The 14,399-nt window shown below is 24.7% G+C and overlaps 1 protein-coding gene across 2 annotated transcripts in view; it reads right to left on the minus strand.

The window, feature by feature from the left end:
- The window catches only part of LOC129614096 (chromatin-remodeling ATPase INO80), an 82,033-nt gene that overhangs the window by 41,582 nt on the left and 26,052 nt on the right, over positions 1-14,399 (minus strand). For both annotated transcript variants that reach the window (XM_055528494.1, XM_055528493.1), the window contains one exon: positions 232-390. In XM_055528494.1, coding sequence (XP_055384469.1) covers positions 232-390 — 159 coding nt within the window. The remainder of the gene's footprint in view (positions 1-231; positions 391-14,399) is intronic.

A 14,399-nucleotide genomic window follows, 5' to 3' on the forward strand; every position in this document is an offset into this window, starting at 1 on the left:
AACTTGCAACGAAACAAAAAAATTATTTCGAATATTCGACACAAAATTTTATTATAAGACTAAATCTGGTCTCATCTAAAATAAAAATATTAAGGTAATAATTAAACGAACGGTAACTCGCGTACTGTAAATATGTAACTAATTGTATGAATGCTGTTATTTGATTTTTTATAAATTATAACTAATAATTAAATATATTAATATTTAATAAAGGCGATTATCTTTACATACCTCACTCTTTTCACGAGCTCTTTGTAAAATTCTTTCTTCAATTGTTCCCTTGCAAATTAATCTATAAACTGTTACTTGTTTTGTTTGCCCTAAACGATGTGCCCGATCCATAGCCTGTTGATCAACTGTTGGATTCCAATCAGAATCATAGAATATAACCTGGAAATAAAATTGAATATTTATTTTTCATATTTATGTTTAATAACGATTTTTAAGGATGTTCTAATATTTACTAAGTTCTGATCAAACTACTTTGCAACAATTGAAAAATCTCCATAATTAGATTGAAAATGTTCAAAATTCTATTCATAAATTTTATATTAAAATTTTAATTTGAAAATTGATATACCATGAAAGCTGAGATTATTATTGTTGTTATAAAATTTTCTTTAAATTAGTTTTTTTTCCAAAGTGTAAAAGCGTAATAATTTCATTTTGAGCGGAAGTGATTTGTCTTCCTAAACATAAAAAAAACCCTATTTGTTTTTCATTTTTTAATTGTCGGCAATGAATCTATTAAAAATTTTTATTTATTGTAATTTTATATAAAGAAATTAAGAAAATTTTAATATTCTATGTGCATCCCTTCTATGTAAGTTTTTTTTTTTAAAAAGGCAGAAATTTTGATTCTTTAACAAAATTTGATGAACGGAAATAATCCTTAATTTTTTATTTTGTTTTTTATTTTCTTATTCACTAAAATAAGTGTTAAATTTTTATTCAATCCTTTAAACAAAACCAATATGATTCAAAAATGAATTAAACCCTTCTCATTTCTTATATTCATTGTTGATTTTTATTTGTTAAGCACATAATGCCATTAATAAAATTTGGTTCAATAAAAGTGGGGTAGTAAAAATAAATTGTTTTTTTTTTATGCCTCTTGCTCTTTTTTTTGGAATTTATATCCTTCACTAAGAAACATAACATAATGGTAATGTAACATAAAACTGTAAATGAACGAAAATAATGTTACGGAATATACTTAAAAATTAAAGTGCTTCCGAGATGCTAAAAATTATATAGAACTTCAAAATAATACACATATGTATATCTTATAAAAATATTTGTACTCCTTTTTTATACGCTCTATTTTGTTCTGGGACGTATCCTTAATATCTTATATTCACAAGACTTATAATTCTTCTTTATTATAATTACTAATTGAAGGTATTTTACTAATTAAACGGCAAGAAGGTATTTTAAATGAACGCAATAAATTGAATAAGAAATAATTAAATAGTAAATTTACTCCAAAACGTATAAAGCGGAATTTTTATTTATCAAATAGATTAACGCTTGCTTTTAAAGTTGAAATATTTCTTAATAAATCTTTTTTATTGAAGATTGCGGCAAGTGAATGGTCTTTGTTTTTACATACATTTTATTAATTGTAAGTAAAAAAGGATATGGTTTCGTAGTTTTTATTTTTTTTTTTCTTTTTAATTTTGAAGACGATTTCAATTTTAACAGCGACAAGCGGATAATTAAAAGCACGATATTTTTATAAATCTGTTAACCGCAATTAAAAAATTTATAAAATAAGGCACGTTCCTAGAGAGGAAAATGTACTTTAAGATTTTTATATTTAAAGGATGATAAATATACAGGATATAAATATCACAATGACAATTTTCTTAAAATTATAATAGTGAACAGTTCGAAAAAAAGAGCATAAACGTTAGTTTATCTTAATACATATTTAATAACAAGAAAAAAATTTTTTTAACAGGAACTTTGCTATGATCAAGCGCTTTTGTGAAATTTTACATGATTAAAATAAAAAAATATTATTAAATTGAATTATTCATTGAATTATTTTCTTTGATTGTTCAGTTCAAAATTAATGAATTCCTGACAAATTTTTCTTGATTTTGGAAAAGTTTTTCATTTACGTCGCAGATGCATCTTATATGTACTCGTATTTCCATTGTAGCATTATTCATAAAGTATCCTAAACGACATACACAGAATAAAGACAAATGTTATAATTAGAATGAATAATAATTAGCAAAAGGATTCAACGCATGTTTTACTCCCGTTCGTCATCGTTATCCTCGTTTTTTTATTGTATGCAAATTTTCAACAGACTTGAATTTCGAAAAACTTTTCCAAAATTAAGAAAAATTTCAACTAATATACTTAAATAAACCAAACCATATTGTATGTTAAAAACAAAATAAAATAAAACGAAGTGCGCAATATTTTAAAATAATAAATAATCTCATATATTGTATGTTAAGTTTACCCATAAAACTATTAAATACACCAGGCCACTATAATTTAATTAGCGAAAACAAATTGCAAAAGAATGTCATCTATAAAACAGAAATAAATTTGTAACACCACAAAGAATAACAAGAACAAATCTATTATTCTGTATTAGTGTTTTATGCCCAGAAGTATAACCGTTTTTATGCTCGTAAATTTTTAGAGGAGATTTTTGCATAAAAACTCTAAAATTTTCTCCATTATTCATTAAGTTTCCTTTCGGAATTTTTTTTTTCTTATTTTACTTTTTGTAGTATAATAAATTAATTAATGGCGCTGTTATTTTTTCCACAACAAATAATCGTCACTACAACAAGGATGAATAAAAACAAACTTTCTTAAATTAATAGTTTTAAGTTTTTTTTCTGTATGTGTGTATGGGTGTGTAATAAGTTATTAACAAAAATTTATTGTTCTACATGGATTTATTGTTGTAATTTTAACTACCAAACATTTTATACTGTAGTCACTAATAATATAACAATATGTTCAACCCATAACGCATGGAAAGACATGTACAGGGTCTTTCTTAATGAAATATTACTGAAATATAAGACAAGGTTTAATGTGGAAATTAAAATCTGACCTATATGTAAGTAAAAGCAAATACATACGATACAAGCTACATAATTCTGATAAAATTTTTTAAAATTTTCAATTTAAATTATTCTTTTACTACTCTAAAATTTTGTATTTTTGCATACTTTCAGGAGGAGAACAAAAATAAAAGAGGCATTACAATCATAAATTTGGTTGTTACCTTATAAGATTATTTCAAATTATCAAATTATATTTTTTAATACGAAAAAAATTTCACGTTACCTCTGACTTTTGCCGAAATTTCATAAAACTTATGTTTTCATTGAAAACAGTTGCAGAAGATTGACATTTTTTAGAATTTAACCGAAATGAGAAAAGGAGAAAAATATTTTATTTCCTTGAACTACAAAATCTTAATTTAGAAAATTATCAGATTCATGTCACTTTCTTCTTTTTCAAATATCTTGTAAAAAAATTGTGTTTTGAAGAAATCTACATCTTTTTGCTTATGCTATATTTGATAATACAATATTTTGCATAACACTGAAGTTTCTCGCGTTTTTTTGTGATATACAGTATATTTCGATTTATATTGAAGCACACTGTATATAAAATACATCAAAAATGATTAACATAAAATTCGGATATTTTAAAAGAAAATAATTAATAAACAAACAATTGAATTTGTATATAGTGTTGCTTAAAATTTTAATTTAAATAACGCGAACTTTGATTTTCTTATTTCGTTTTTGTTTAACCCTTTTGATAAAAAAAAAAACTTTAATAATTAAAAATATCGGTCTTGATGAAAGTTTGTTGTACTCTTATATAATCAGTAAAAAATCTTATCTCTTCATTATCGTTTTGTATAAGACTCTCAACGGGTTTCCTCTTTTATAAATCATTCTGGGATACTAGATTCTGGGATGCTTTAAAAACATGCATATATTATACGGCGCTGTTACATAACTATAGACCGCGTGAATCGAACTCATTTTAGTGCTTTAAATTTTAAGTATGGGAGTGTTATACATATATATTTAAGATTTATACAGTAAATATATCAAATGAAATATATTTTTTTATTTCGAGTATATTATGAATGCTCTTTTTAATTTTGCAGGAAAACATTTCACATTTTTTTGTTTTTTTCTTGTTAATTTAAACATTTGCATTTCTCAACTAAATATTTCAACATCCAATGAAATCTAAAGAGATGACTACAAAATAATTCATCATTGTCAATTTAAGAATGTTCTCAGATTTGTTGGGTTCGTATCATTGTGTCTCTGTTCCTTTTTTCTATATTATGACAAAAAACAAACAAACAAATATAAAAAAAGTATCTTGTCTTTTTTCATGCTCTCATCAGTATTTGCTTTTAGTTTGTAGTGTTAAAGACAAATAAAAGACCTTCATCTTGTTCCAATTTCCCTTACTTATAAGTTTAAAAAATTTTTTGCTAGTTTTTTTTTTTTGCTTTACTCCGTTCTTTATCTCTGATTGAATGTGATATGTCCAACTTTGTTGAAAAAAAAACAAAAATTTCCCGAAAAAGGTAATAAAAATGGAATTCAAATCTTAATTTTTTTATGAAATTTATTATTATACATAAATACAATCACAAATACTTATATACATATATAAGCACAATTATTTATCTTAAGTGATTTAGGAGTGCAAAATATTCACTCTAGAATATGAACTGGTTCCCAAAAAAAAAACAAAGAAATGAAACCAAACTGAAGATATGAAATCTGTTCTTTTTTAACTCATTTTTAATTTGAAAATTCATTGGAGAGAAATTTGATTTTCCCGTAAAAATATTTTTGTAAAATAAAAGTTGTACAAATTTTGTATAACAATACAGTTTCACCGTTTACTATTCAATTAAAAATTTAATACTCTATAAGATTTTTCTGGGCAAAATTTGTGCAGAAATTTACACAAAATCAATTTTTGATAAAAAATTTTGGGTTCGCCCTAAGCGAAGCCGGCATCGATAAAATAGTGAATCCAACTCGAAACAAAATTTTATTTATTAAATTGTGCTTTGCAACAGATTACAACGTTTTCAAAAACCTATTCTTAGGATATTTGTTTTTGCCTTACTCCTGTAACTTTACTTATAGTTCTGAATCCAATCATTCAATATGATAAATTTTTTTTTAGTATACGAGTATTTCAAAAAAAAAATAAATAAAGATGAGAATTTTATATTTTTCAACTCATCTTTTCGTATATTCAATTTCACAATTCATTCATTTTGTTTATTTTTTAAAGATGCACATATCAACTGACAACTTGTCAGGAAAGATTTTATCAATAAAATGGTAACACAAGAGTCCTTCCTCCCTGCTGATGAGAGACAAACAAATATAGTATTTTGCCTTTAAAAAAAAATATCCCCAGTAAAGCAAAAAGTACCTAAAACTTTTTTTTTTTTTGTATTCTTTTGCAATAAAAAATATAAGTAAAAATCAAAATACAAAAAATCACAAAAAAAAAAATTTGGGGCGATGATTAATGTTGAAACGTTAACTTAAAATCATTTGAAATTTTTATAAATTGTCGCCTCGTCCACTTTTTTCCTGTTTTCTGCTTTTTTGTTTTTTGGTCCCTCCTTTATCATTTTCTTTTTATTATTGCCATTATACACATACTTTAAAATTTAATCTCTGTGTCGCAAAATTAAAAAACTCAATTTATCGATTTTAAGAATGTTTAAATTGATAAAAATTAAAAAATTCAATTATCAAAATGAAGGATTTGAAGAACCCTACAATAGTACATAAGAAAAATCTAAAACGTTTACAAGATAAATGATTGATCGAGTTGGAAAAACTTTTTTGTATCATTCATTCAGGATGAAAGAGAAACAAAAGAAGAAATGAAAAGATGAGAAACAAAAAACAAAAACAAAAAGAGAGTTATTATGATGTCACATGATAAACAAAATGTCAATGGTATAAGTTTGAATCAAAATGCTCTAGTATAAAGTTAAAAATTTGCCAAACAAACAAAAAACAACAATTTTAATTTCGCAAAAAACAGAACAATAAAAAATTTAAACCGTTTGAAGAACAAATTGTTCTCAAATTTTCGAAAAACATTTTAATATTCTTTTAAGTAATTGGAAGAATTTTCGGTGAAATTATAAAAGAAATTTTTTTTCCTGTTTTTTTGGTTTGCTTTTTTATTGCTTTTTTTTGTTTTTTAGATATAAAATTGGAACACGTGTGAGGATTTCATTTATAATTTTAATTTAATGAAAGTTTTTTAATTTACTTTTACAAAATGGCGGAAGTTAATTTTTTTAATTAAATTTTGATTATAAGTAAATAGGTTGTAAGTACGCTAACTAATTTAATTTAATTGAATTAGTAATTAGTAATTAGCCCCACTCCAAATTATGCGATTTTATTTTTAATCTCTGTGAACGTTCGATTACAACGTCATCAGCTTTTTATTTAAAAGTGTATAGGTAGAAACTATAAAAGTTCATAAACTCTGTACAAATCGTAAAGTAATAGTGATGTTATTAGTAACCGATAACATTATTTTTTTTAATTTGAATTTTAGTTTTTCGAGAATTTCAATAAAAATTTTAATTAATATTTATTGTCGTCTTAATTCTTAATATTAAAACTATTCAAAACAAAAATTTAGCATCCTTTTTAAATATTCATAATTTTACAAAAGAATTTTTAAATATTTTTTAATAAACACTGACCTGCTCCAACCTTATAAATATGTATACACATACATACATATGTATATATTTTTTTGTTTAATTGACGTAACGTACATATTATCACATATGCATATATAAACGAAGACTTACTTTGTATTAATTTTTTATTTTTCAAGTAAAGTTCGCCGAAACTAAATATAGAAAATTAACTAACTATTTTTGCATCAATTTTGCTCGACCGTTTCTTTTTTTATATTTCACTCAATTTTATTATTTTTCGGGAATTGAATACCCGTACCGACATTTAAAGTTATTAAATCGTTTTATAGGTTTAATCCAAAAACCAGGCAAATCAAATATATTTCATGGAATTCCAAAAGTTTCAAATATTGTACAATTTTCTATTGAAAATTGAATTATAATATTGTTATCCATTTGATATAAGAATATCCTTTTAATACATAAACGTATGCATGTACGTAACTATTTACGCACATTTGTATAATTTGCATTGTGCACTAAAATACGCGATCGCATAAGATTACACGGGAGTTTTAACAGACCAGCGGACGAGAATTTTAGTAAAAATTTTTTTATTTTCTAGAATTTTTATTTTTAATTCTACTATGGAAAATTTTATTACCATTGATAAAAAGGTAAAACTTGAACATGAATTTCCATATTGTAAACAATATACGACTGTCAAGCAAAAAACATATGTGTGGTTTTTTAACTTAATAAAACAAACAAAGCAAGTTGTATTTTGCTTATAGATATGTAAATATGTGTAGAATAAAAGAGCTTTGAAAGATGCTCTGCTTCTGCTTATAATAAAAAGCTAAAGAAAACCGGTCCTTTGAACTTTCAACTTTGTATCACGACACGGTGAGAATAATCTTTGTTTATAATTTATAATTGAGATTTTATTGCCAAAACCTTATGGTTACATTAATAATTTGCGTTAATATTTTTCTTATAAATTAATTAAGATTTAAAAAGCTTTTTACGAAGAAATTGCATGGAAATACCAAAAATTTTATGAACATCGTCAACATTTTCTGACAAAAAAATTTAAAAAAAGTTTTAGAATTATTTTCTCAACTCATACAGATTTCGCTTGAACAAGTTCCCTTATGTTCTTATTAGGGTATTTTTAATGAGTTCAAATAATCTTTAGCCTGAATTAAATAAAAAAGCTAAAAATATTCTCATCAGAGAATATTTACTTATAGTATTGTCTAGCGCCCAAGTTGCTTAGAATTGTTTTGTTTTCCGTATTAAGAACACTATATTTTATTTTGTACAGAAAATTTGTTGTGCGGAATATTGTTGAAAGTGATTTAATTTTTAGATTATCAAGTGAACAAAAAAATTTAATAATAATATTTTTGTATAAAATTGGAAAATTTTGAAATTAAAATTTAATTTTAATATTTATTAAATTTTGTATACATATGTACATAGGCAATTAAATGTGGCAATACAATAAAATTAAAATATTTATGTGTTTATAGTGTAGAATAAACAAATAACTTAATTAATATAAATATAAAGTAAATTAATTAAGTATTAATTTTAGTTCAAATTACATTCTGAAACACACCGATATAGCTATACCAAAATTAAAAAAAAATATGGCAATAAAATTATTTCAAATATTGGTAATTTCATTTTTATTATTCGAAAATTCATTAGAAGCTGGTGTTAGGAGAAAAAAAACACCAATTAAATCTGCGTTTATTAGATCATTGAATTTCTTACACAAGGGTATAACGCCACCTATTTCCTTAGTTTCAAAAGATGATTTCAATATTGTGATTGGAAATATTACACAAAATTTAGATCATTTAAATCCAGAGGAAGGAAAATGGAATATGCGTTATATTGCTAATGGTGAACTACATAAACCAAATGGACCAATTTTCATATTCGTTGGTGGTGAAGGTGAAATTAGTGATGGATTCATACGCGGTGGAATTTTATATGATTTAGCTCAAGAACATAATGGTTATCTATTTATAACTGAACATCGTTTCTATGGAAAAAGTATTCCAACACCGTAAGTTTTTAAATAAAGTTATTTTATTATAGAAATTAATCATTTTAAGAATAATTTATTTTTTGCTCCAATACTATAGCGATTTATCATTGAAAAATTTAAAATACCTGACATCATATCAAGCTTTAGCCGATTTAGCTCATTTTATACGAGAACAAAAAAAGAAACCAGAATTTGAAAATTCAAAAGTAATTTTAGTTAGTGGTTCATATCCCGGATCATTGGCTGTTTGGGGTCAACGTTTATATCCTGATTTAGTGGATGGAAGTTGGGCATCCAGTGCTCCGCTTCTTGCTAAAGTTGATTTTCCAGGTTTTGTTAAATTATATAATAAACAAAAAACTTAAAGAGAAATAAAAAAATTTTATTTATTTTTTTGTTCAGAATATAAAGAGGTTGTCGGTCAAGCTATACGAACTATTGGTGGTGATGCTTGTTTTAATCGTTTCTACAATGGCATAAGAAAACTCGAAGAATATGTTGAAACTAGAAATATATCCCAATTATCATCAATTATGAAAATATGTGATAATTTCGATATCGAAGATTGGTTAGATGTTGGAGCGCTTTTCAGTTCAATATCAAATGTTGCAGCTGGTTTAGTACAAAATCATGAGTAAATACAAAAATTTTGATTTATAATATTACCCATTTAGAACATATGAATTTTAAATTAAAATTTATTAAATATTACAGCCGCGGTGATATTGAAAGAGAATGTAAGCAAATTCTTTCAGCAGTAGATGATGTAACTGGAATTGCAAATTGGTACAATTCAAAAGTGGGAACATCAGAATGTGCCGATTACACATTTCCTGCAACAATAGATCATATGAAAAACACTGAAATTACCGATTCAATTTGTAAGTATAAAACAAAAAATTAAAATTAAGAAATTATGTATGTACATATAGATATACATATTTAAAAAACTGTTTTGGATTTTTAAGGGCGTCAATGGACTTATATGCTTTGTAATGAATTTGGCTTTTCACATTCATCCAAATCAATTTATCAACCTTTTGGTACAAAATTTCCAGTGGAGTTTTATGAACATATTTGTTTTGACGTTTATGGGTAAAAGTGAAGATAAACTTTGTGCTTTCCAAATATAATTAATAAATTATTTTTATATGTCATATTCAAAGAATTGAAAAGGAGCAATTCTGGAAAAACATTGAAAAAACTAATAACTTTTATGGCGGATTAAAACCTAATGTCAAAAATGTTTATTATAGTCATGGTGGATTAGATCCATGGTATCCAGCTGGAATACAAGTAAATGATGACCAAACTTCTGCTATTATTCCATGTTAGTTTATTGAAATTAAATTTTGTTAAAAACTTATTTTGTAATTTAAAAATATTTATTTAGTGTACGCACATTGTAAGGACTTCGATACAATTAGTAACTCAGATTTTACATGGATGACCGAAGCGAAAATGAAATTAAAAGAATACGTACGTAAATGGCTTACGCAATCCTCTGAGAAAAGTGAATATCAATTGACAAGTTTGGAAACAAGAATTAATCAGTAATATTGAAAATCAATTAATTACTTGAATAAGTTTCATTTGTTAATTTGTAAAGTTTTAATTTTTATGTGTTATTAAAATATAATATTAAAAAAAGTTAAAATGCTTTGTATACTTAAATTATTAGATCGAAACTGTCTTTATTGACAGTTTACCGTATTGGAAACTTATCTGATCCAAATCAATGACATATATAAAAATAAAAATAACTGATCATAATGCAAATTCTGTTCCACTTTAGAAAGAAGTAGACCAACTAATGTCACTTAGAACTTTAAAAACTTGCACAAAACACCGTACCTTTTTCTCTATTACAATACCGTCCAATTTTCCATATATTGCGAAAGGATTGTTTTCAATGTGCGATCACTTTGCTTATTAAATACGCCCTTTATGAAAAAAAACTTCATCCATTAAACTCAATAAATTGGGAGAATCAATAACTGATTTTGGAGAAAAATTTTAGTAGCTTGATAGTTTTGTTTAAGTATGTAAACATGATGATTTTCTAAACTCTAGAGTATACTGCTGAGTGCTGATAAATTTGAGAAAAAGCTCAATATTACAACATACTTTAATAGTTATCATTTCGAAAAAAACAAACACCGTTTAACGCACTTTAATGCTTAATATTTATAACTTTAAAGATAAAAAGCACCGTAATTTCTATAAAGTTTATAAAATTTATGAATATATTTTTTACTAAAGGGTTAAAAAATTATAGAAGTTATTCAATTTACATATAAAAACTACTCGTGGAATGCATTAAATCCAATAAAAAACAATTCTTCAAAATTAATTCTTTCAGCTTTCAGATAAAATAGACTAAGCAGTTCTAACAAAAAATTATCGAAATAAACAAACTTAGTCTATATACATAAATTAAAAAAAAAAAAAATAAAAACAAAATAAGCAGGTTGACGAAAATGGCAAAAAAGCTATTAAAAAAATATAGAAAAACAATATTCGAAATACGTCTGCTTTTATCGTGCTCAATAAACCGGTCGTTTGAGCATTCAACTTAAAACTATAACACGATAAAATGAATCATTGTACACAAAATTTCTGATTAAGATTTTAATATCAAATTTCGGTGCTTTTTTTTAATAAATTTATTGAATGCTTTCGCATTTTTATTGTTTTATTTTTAAACGATATTTTTTTATTATGATAGAAAATCAAAGCTTTTTTTTTCAAAGAAATTGCATGAAATATAAGAATTTTTTTCATTAATATCATCAATGGTTTATTACAAACTCATTTTTTATTTAAATTACTTTGATCATAACCATGTCCGTAACCAAGTTTTATTCCTTATTTAGGGAATTTTTATGAGCACATTTTGATTTTTCTTTTCTCTTTTGATTTTGTGTATATTCAGAAAAATGTTTGGGTCCAAGAGAAAGTAATTTTTCTTTCTGTTAAGAATATTTTTATTTATTTCGTAAAATGTCACCAATAGGTATTCAAATTGTTTACAATCATTTGGTTTCTCAGTATTAAAAGTTTAATATTTGTATTCGCTATAACACTTACAGTAAATAAATTTAAGATATAATTATTATTTTCAAATAAGCGTCATATAATTAAAATTTTATTAATATATGCTGTTAAAGAGAATTATTAAAAGTTTTAGTTAATTATTTGATTTATTTTGGTTTAATTTCGCAGTCTTAAAGTGTTTAATATGTAATTAATAACAAAAAGACGTCAAAAATTAAGAGAATTATTTATTCCTGTTACATATACTTCTCTGAAAAAGCGAACTTTTCAGATATTATTTTTAAAGAGAAATTATTGTAAAAAAATGTTCATCATAATTAATTTTTATTCGCCTCGTATTTTAAATTGAAATAAGTATACAAAGCATATCTAATCAATTTACAATAAAAAATATTTAAAAATAAGATGTACATACACAAAATTACACACTTGAAAACTAAATTTAAATGCTATTCTTTATGATCAATTAAATTTGTCAATTTCAAGAGGTTTAGATTTTAATAACAAGATTATTATTATCAATTATTATTAATATGAGCGAATATGAATAAGTACATACCATCAAAAGTATGTATATATAAGTATACATCAGATTAGATAATGTAAATAAAGACAATTTTTTCTAATATTCCCAAAAACAAAAAATTCTATTTAAAGTTCATTTTAATTCTAAATCAATTTAATCGTGATTTAAATTTTGAAAATATTTTATTCAAAAAAATTTTTTTGCAATTTTCATTTGAAATGTTGAGAAAATTATTTATATTTTCATTTTTAATATTTGGAAATTTAATACAAAATAATGCACAAAATGAATTACCGTCACCATCATTAGAATCTGGATTTATAAGATCTCTGAATTTTTTACATCAAAGTATAGAATCACCAATAACTTTGAATACAAAAAGTAGTTTTAATGTTATGATTGAGTATATTACCCAAAATTTGGATCATTTTAATCCGGCAGCAGGAACATGGAATATGCGATACATGTCCAATAGTGAATTTCATAAACCAAATGGACCGATTTTTATATTTGTCGGTGGTGAAGGTGAAATACATGATGGTTTCCTACGTGCCGGTATTTTATATGATATGGCAAGGGAACATAATGGTTATCTATGTACTACTGAACATCGTTTTTATGGAAAAAGTATTCCAACAGCGTAAGTTATTTGATTGCTATTTAAAATAATAATTTTATCATACAAAACAATAGAAAATAATTTGTATTTTGAATTATGATGTACAGTGATTTATCATTACAAAATTTACAATATTTGAAATCGTATCAAGCTTTAGCCGATTTAGCACATTTTATACGTACAAAAAAAGCTGAACCACAATTTGCAAATTCTAAAGTAATTTTAGCTAGTGGTTCATATCCAGGAGCATTAACTGTTTGGTTTCAACATTTATATCCTGATTTAGTGGATGGAAGTTGGGCATCAAGTGCACCGCTTCTTGCTAAAGTTGATTTTCCAGGTATATATACGATAAAAATATAAAGTTAGTCATGTAAACATAAATGTCATTTACTTTTTTTTTTATCTATTTTAGAATACAAAGAAGTTGTTGGACAAGCTATACGAAATATTGGTGGTGATGCTTGTTTTAATCGTTTTTATTATGGTATAAGAAAACTCGAGGAATATGTTGAGACTAAAAGGGTATCAGAATTAAAAACTGTTATGAAAATATGTGATAATTTTGATGTTGATAATTGGTTAGATGTTGGTGCACTTTTTAGTTCAATATCAAATATTGCAGCTGGTTTAGTACAAAATCATAAGTAAATTTGCATATTTTATTCCATTTTTTTTTTTATTGTTAATTTTTGTAAATTCCTTTGTAGTCGTGGTGACATTGAAAGAGATTGTCAACAAATTTTATCTGCAGTAGATGACGTTACTGGTATTGCCAATTGGTATAATTCAAAATTAGGAGGAGCAGAATGTTTTGACTATACATTTCCTGCAACAGTAGCTCATATGAAATATACTCAAGTCACAAATTCGATTTGTACAAAATATTAAAATAAAAAAAAAAAATAAGGGTAATATTAACAATCATATTCATTTCTAGGGCGTCAATGGACCTATTTACTTTGCACTGAATTTGGTTACTCACAAACTTCAAAATCATATTATCAACCATTTGGTACAAAATTTCCAGTAGAATTTTATGAACACATTTGCTATGATGTTTTTGGGTTAATATTATAAAAAAAATTATCTTTTATAATTTTTTAAATTTAATTAAATTTATGCATTTCAATTTGCAGAATAGACAAAGCACAACTATGGGCAAATATTGAAAAAACTAATAACTATTATGGCGGTTTAAATCCAAAAATTAAAAATGTTTATTATAGTCATGGTGGAATTGATCCATGGTATCCAGCTGGAATACAAATGAATGATGACCAAACTTCTGCTATTATTCCATGTTAGTTTATTGAAATTAAATTTTGTTAAAAACTTATTTTTTAATTTAAAATTTCATTTAGTATACGCACATTGTAAAGATTTTGATTCAATAAGCGATTCTGATTCAGTAGAGATG

This window comes from Condylostylus longicornis, unplaced genomic scaffold (genome assembly GCF_029603195.1).
Source record: "Condylostylus longicornis isolate FDR11 unplaced genomic scaffold, ASM2960319v2 ptg000100l, whole genome shotgun sequence".
Taxonomy (NCBI): domain Eukaryota; kingdom Metazoa; phylum Arthropoda; class Insecta; order Diptera; family Dolichopodidae; genus Condylostylus; species Condylostylus longicornis.